We start from the raw sequence: 7,500 nt of genomic DNA, 5'->3' as shown, positions 1-7,500 counted from the left end.
TATATATATATATATATATATATATATATATATATATATATATATATATATATGTATATATATATACATATATATATACATTTATATATATATACAAAAATGTGTATGTAAACATAAATATATACATATATGCATATTAATATGTGTACAGTATAGTGCATATCTATACTGTATAATATAAATAAACATATATATATATATATATATATATATATATATATATATATATATATATATATGTATGTATATATATATCTGTGTTTATATTTAAACATGTATAACTTCACCAAATCGCATTTACTCCTCAGAGGAGGGTGTACGAAAAGTGCAAATCGATGATACGACAGAGCTTAAGAATAAATTTTGGCTTTCCTCGTAAAGAAAAAGCCATACAGGATTGTAATAAGATACAATTCTACACCAGACCATTCTCATGTGGAAATCAATACTGAAAATAAGCCTTTAAGGCATAATCAAAAGACAAAATTATAATATAATAACACAAGAAACACAAACTTCATCTTGAAAAATATTTTCCCAAAGACGACTGAATCTCAATTAGCATTTAAACGATACAAAAGAGGAAATACGATTATAACTTGCCTCAAATATACACTTTCATTTTGCCCTCACGGATTAAGTCTTATCATTTTAGAAAGATTATTCCTCTTTGACTAGCGTTGAGATGTTCCTGTATGGAATTCTGCTGAATAGGAGTTCGAGACCGGATCAAGTTCAATCGTCTCTAGTTGTGTCTGCAACCTCACCATCCTTGAGAGGTAAGGATGGTAGGTTACGGTAGCCTATAAATCTACCTGTTGAGTCATCAGCAGCCATTACCTGGCACCCCTGGGCCTTGGTTGGGTGGAGAGGGTACTTTGGTGCTGATCAAATGTATATGGTTAGTCTATTTTTCTGTCGCTAGGGCATTGTCCTGTCCCTTGTGTCTGACATTCATGAGGTACCTTTAAACCTTAAACCTTTAAACCAAGACTGGGCATTATCATAATAATGTCTATAATATTCAGAGGTTATTGTACCGGTCTACAATGTAATCCCTTTCAGTTCACAACAGCTGATGTCCCTGGACAATTTCAGACCTGCCATAATGTTGGAAATTTTCTTCGTTCACAAAACAGAAGAAAAACTCATAATAGGAAATCCACTAATAGTTTAATGTGTCTCCCCAAAATAGTTTAAATGCTTTAACGGTTTCTTGCCGTCAGCGGAAGAAAGAATCACTAACCCGCTAATGAAAGACCATGAGAAGCTTTTAAAATCCTGGAAGAAGTTTAAAAGAGATTTTCGCAAACGTTTCGAGACATCAGGTCCACCCACATACGAACAAACGTTTCAGGATAACCAGGACCACCTACACACGAACAAATGTTTCGGGACATCAGGTCCACTCACATACGAACAAACGTTTCGGGACATCAGGTCCACCCACACACGAACAAACGTTTCAGGATAACCAGGACCACCTACACACGAACAAACGTTTCAAGATATCAGGACCAACCGCACACGAACAAACATTTTGGGACATCAGGAAATCAGGTCCACCCACACTTGAACAAACGTTCCGGGACATAAGGTCCACCCACACGAACAACAAACGTTTCGGGACATAAGGTTCACCCACACGAACGGCAAACGTTTCGGGACATAAGGTCCACCCACACGAACAAAAAAATGTTTCGGGACATAATGTCCACCCTCACGAACAAGCGGTTCGGGACATCAGGTCCCCCCCCCCCCCATACGATCAAACGTTTCGGTATATCAGGTCCACTCACACACAATTAAACGTTTCGGGACATCAGATCCACCCAAACACGAACAAACATTTCAGGACACCAGATCCACCCAGACACGTACAAACGTTTTGGGACATTGGGACATCAGATCCACCCACACACGTACAAACGTTTTGGGACAATGGGACATCAGATCCACCCACGCACGTACAAACGTTTTGGGACAATGGGACATCAGATCCACCCACACACGTACAAACGTTTCGGGACATCAGATCCAACCACACACGAACAAACGCTTCAAGACATCAGGTCCACCTACACACGAACTAAAGTTTCAGGGCATCAGGTCCACCCACACACGAATATATTCGCAGAGAGAGAGAGAGAGAGAGAGAGAGAGAGAGAGAGAGAGAGAGAGAGAGAGAGAGAGAGAGAGAGCGAAGGGATTAGTTTTCCAATCTTATAAAAACCAGCCATCCAAAACATCCCATAATGAAAGGAAAATTGTGAAAGGCAAATCATTATACGATTCCATTTGGCAGACTGCTCGTGAATTCCATTCAAAATGGATTAGCCAATCGGCCTCATACGATAAGACAATGTTCATATTTGCGCAAGACGGATTAACCATCCCGTCCAATCACAGCAGGAAAGAAATCAGACGAAAGATTAGACTTCTTGAAGGAAATCGTAAAAAACATTTCTTTTAATTCTAATAGTCAGGCTTTCTCCATCATTAGGCTTAATACTAAACAGTACTCTAGAAGATTTATTCCAGCTGCGACCAAGTTGTGGAATGGTCTTCCTAATCGGGTAGTTGAATCGGTAGAAAATGTTTTTTTGTTGAACAGGCTGACTAAGTCTTTTCATAGTTTTTATATGAAACATTTGTTTTAAAGTTGTTAATGTTTTGCAGGTAGTAGGTTGGCCAGGGAACCAGCCACTCGTTGAAACACTACAGCTAGAGTTATGGGGCCCTTTGACTGGCCAGACAGTACTACATTGGAACTTTCCCTCTAGTTACGGTTCATTTTCCCTTTGCGTACATATACACCGAATAGTCTGGCTTATTCTTTACATATTCTCCTCTGTCCTCATACACCTGACAACACTAAGATTACCAAACAATTATTTTTTTCTCTCAAGGGATCAACTACTGCACTGTAATTATTCAGTAGTCACTTTCCTCTTGATAAGGGTAGAAGAGATTCTTAAGCTATGATAAGCAGCTCTTCTAGGAGAAGGACACTCCAAAATCAAACCATTATTCTCTAGTCTTGGTTAGTGCCATAGCCTCTGTACCATGGCCTTTCACTATCTTGGGTTAGATCTCTCTTGCTTGAGGGTACACTCGAGCACTCTATTCAATCTTATTTCTCTTCCTCTTGTTTTGTTAGTGTTTGTAGTTTATATATGAAAGATGTATTCTAATGTTGCTATTCTTAAAATATTTTAATTGTTGATTACTTCTCTTAGAGTTTATTTATCTCCTTCTTTCCTTTCCTCAATGGGCTATTTTCCCTGTTGGAGCCCTTGGGCTTATAGCATCTTGCTTTTCCAACTAAGGTTGTAACTTGGCAAGTAATAATAATAATAATAATAATAATAATAATAATAATAATATATTTTTTATTTCAATAGTTCATTACTTATATCGTTTATCTATTTCCTAATTTCCTTTCCTCACTGGGCTATTTTTCCCTGTTGGAGCCCTTGGGCATTATAGCATCCTACTTTTCCAACTAGGGTTGTAACTTAGCTAGTAATAATAATAATAATAATAATAACAACAACAACAACAACAACAACAACAACAATAATAATAATAATAATAATAATAATAATAATAATAATAATAATAATAATAATAATAATAATAATAAAAGAAAACTGACGGAATCACATCGACCATGGATCATGCATTGACCAATGATAATAGTGATAATGATGATGATGATCAAGGAATAAACTGTGACGAATTGATAATAGTGATAATGATAATGATGATGATCAAAGAATAAACTGTGACGAATTGATAATAGTGATAATGATAATGATGATCAAAGAATAAACTGTGACGAATTGATAATAGTGATGATGATGATGAAGATCGAAGAATAAACAGTGACAAATTGATAATAGTGATAATGATGATGATAATGATCAAAGAATAAACTGTGACGAATTGATAATAGTGATAATGATGATGATAATGATCAAAGAATAAACCTTGACGAATTGATAATAGTAATGATGATGATGAAGATCGAAGAATAAACTGTGAGGAATTAATAATAGTGATGATGACAATGATGATGATCAAAGAATAAACTGTGACGAATTGATAATAGTGATATTGATGATGATCAAAGAATAAACTGTGACGAATTATCTAAGTCTCCATAGTGTCTTTTATCAATCCAGCCATCCAGTAGGCCTACAAAATGGGAAGGATCTCGACTTTCCATGGCCTCCTGAGTCTACCGACTCCGCCTTGCAGATCCCCCAACCACCCGCCGCCCCCCTACATTCAAACACCAAAATCTGCTGGTCGTTTTGGCAATTACATTTTTCTTCTAACAAATCTTAGGGATATTATTTAATAATATTTGTGAGTTGGCCAGACTGTTATTAATAGGAATATACATAAAACAACACAGACACACATGCACACGCATATATAAATATATATACATACATATATATATATATATATATATATATATATATATATATATATACATATACTATATATAAATATATACATATACATACATATATATATATATATATATATATATATATATATATATATATATATAGATAGATATACATATATGTGTATATATATATATATATATATATATATATATATATATATATATATATATATATATATATTGACATTACATATTGATATATATACAACTATATATAGGGCATATTTATATATATATACAGTATATATATCACTATATATACATATTCATATATATATATATATATATATATATATATATATATATATATATATATATATATATATATATTTGTATGTATGTATTCATACATACATACATACATACATACATACATCTTGGGCTCGAAGACCTAATATTCCCATTCAGAAATTCCTTTGCAACAAACTGAATAAAAACGAGGGCATAAATTCCAGGCGTGAATATATCATCCATTATTTGTTGTCTAATGACCAACTCAGAAACATAAATTTGGCAGAAGAAAAAAATACTAAACCGGGCATTGCTGGCTTGAACAGAATTTGAGTGTTTTCGACCTTCAACTAAAATATCGAAATTTTACTTCCGAGATAAAAAAAAAAAAAAATACGTTTCATCTATTCATCTATTTCACATCTAAATCAGCAACACTACACAAATTAAAAAAAAAAATTGCAATTTTTATTTTCTATATATATTTCCTTTACAGCAATTCTGAGCTAAAATATCGTATTAAATAAATACATTAAAACGAAAGCCTTGTAAATGTGTAAGAACTACAAAAACAACAAAAAACAACAACAACAACAACAACAAATGCAGCCGTTTCTAGTCCCCTGCAAGACAAGGGTCTCGGGTTTGGCCAGTTTCCATCACCACGCTGGCCACTGAAGATTAGTGATGGTGGGAGACTAGTCTAATCGCTCACAGCAAACCAATCTAGTATGAGTGACCCTAACCAATAAAGCTTTGTTGATCAAGGCGATTTGCACTTTATCTTCGGACTTGCTCGGTTCACCAGCCCTGAAGCATCATAAGGAACTGGCTATCCTTCGATGAATTTAGGCAGTGAATCCTCTAAAGGAACTGGCTATCCTTCGATGAATTTAGCCAGTGAATCCTCGAAAGGAACTGGCTATCCTTCGATGAATTTAGCCAGTGAATCCTCGAAAGGAACTGGCTATCCTTCGATGAATTTAGCATGTGAATCCTCTAAAGGAGCTGGTTATCCTTCGATGAATTTAGCCAGTGAATCCTCTATGGACTTAGCCAGTCTATGGATGCCCTTTGCGTCAATAAGCGTAGGAGATGGTGATGATAATGATGATGAAGGCGATATACAAACCCTTTATCATTATTATCATTATTATCATTATTATTATTATTATTATCATTATTAAATGCTAGGCTACAACCCTTGTCGGAAAAGTTGGATGCTATAAGCCCAGCGGCCCCAACAGGGAAAATAGCCCAGTGAGGAAAGGAAACAAGGAAAAATAAAATATTTTAAGAATAGTAACATTAAAATAAATATTTCCTATACAAATGATAAAAACTTTAACAAAACAAGAGGAAGAGAAACTAAATAGAAAAATGTGCCCGAGTGTTCCCTCAAGCAAGAGAACTCTAACCAAAGACAGTGGAAGGCCATGGTACAGAGGCTATGGCACTAACCAAGACCAGAGAACAATGGTTTGATTTTGGAATGTCCTTCTAGAAGAGCAGCTTATCATAGCTTAAGAGTCTCTTCTACCCTTATCAAGAGGAAAGTGACCACTGAACAATGACAGTGTCCTTCACCACGTTAAGGTATCACCTCTAAGAACAAGGGGGCGGGAGGTTATATTATTATTATTATTAAATGCTAAGCTACAACCCTAGTTGGAAAAGCAGGATGCTATAAGCCCAGCGCCCCCAACAGGGAAAATAGCCCAGTGAGGAAAGGAAACAAGGAAAAATAAAATATTTCAAAAATAGTAACAACATTAAAATAAAATATTTCCTATATAAACGATAAAAACTTTAACAAAACAAGAGGACGAGAAACTAAATAGAAAAGTATGCCCGAGTGTACCCTCAAGCAAGAGAACTCTAACCAAAGACAGTGGAAGGCCATGGTACAGAGAATATGGCACTACCCAAGACTAGAGAACAATGGTTTGATTTTGGAGTGTCCTTCTCCGAGAAGAGCTGCTTATAGCTTAAGAGTCTCTTCTACCCTTATCAAGAGGAAAGTAGCCACTGAACAATTACAGTGTCCTTCACCACGTTAAGGTATCACCTCTAAAAACAAGCGGGCGGGAGGTTATCTATAGCCCATTTCTTTTATCGAGGCAGATTTGCACCGACTCGCAGCGGTGCCCTTTTAGCTCGGAAAAGTTTCCTGATCGCTGATTGGTTAGAATTATCTCGTCCAACCAATCAGCGATCAGGAAACTTTTCCGAGCTAAAAGGGCACCGCTGCGAGTCGGTGCAAATCTGCATCGCTAAAAGAAATTGACTATAGTAATATATTCGCTTTGTCTCCGCATTTCTCTAGTTTAAACTCTCCATCTAACCACGCTCGAAAAATGTGGAATAATCTCAAGTGTTAAACAATGCTGTGTACAGAGCACATAGAATTAACTTCTTATTCTTTTATATGGTCAACATTAAGATTCTAACATACATATGATAAACCAACAGTTAATTAAAGAATGTAGTAAGATTATGAGCGATATATTAACTGGTATTTGTGGAGGGAATATTTATGGGGTGAGGATTAAAAAAAAAAAAAAAAAGAGAGAGAGAGAGAGAGAGAGAGAGAGAGAGAGAGAGAGAGAGAGAGAGAGAGAGAGAGAGAGAGGAAAAAAAAGGAAAGAGCAAGTCACAAAATACGAGATGCAGAACAACCTAGATGATGATAATCATAATCATAATTATAATAATCATAATGAATAATAAATAATAATAATAATAATATTAATAGTATTAATAATAATAATAACAATGATAAAAAT

At 35.1% G+C, this 7,500-nt stretch overlaps 1 protein-coding gene across 1 annotated transcript in view; it reads left to right on the top strand.

The window, feature by feature from the left end:
• LOC137654821 (ras-associated and pleckstrin homology domains-containing protein 1-like) overlaps positions 1–7,500 on the top strand; it is a 48,218-nt gene that overhangs the window by 9,310 nt on the left and 31,408 nt on the right. The window contains exons 3-4 of the mRNA XM_068388775.1: positions 656–779; positions 5,567–5,802. Of these exons, the coding sequence (XP_068244876.1) occupies positions 656–779; positions 5,567–5,802 (360 nt within the window). The remainder of the gene's footprint in view (positions 1–655; positions 780–5,566; positions 5,803–7,500) is intronic.

Source organism: Palaemon carinicauda, chromosome 15 (genome assembly GCF_036898095.1).
Source record: "Palaemon carinicauda isolate YSFRI2023 chromosome 15, ASM3689809v2, whole genome shotgun sequence".
NCBI lineage: Eukaryota > Metazoa > Arthropoda > Malacostraca > Decapoda > Palaemonidae > Palaemon > Palaemon carinicauda.
Note: the sequence above shows the minus strand (reverse complement) of the source record. Positions and strands in the feature narration are given on the sequence as shown.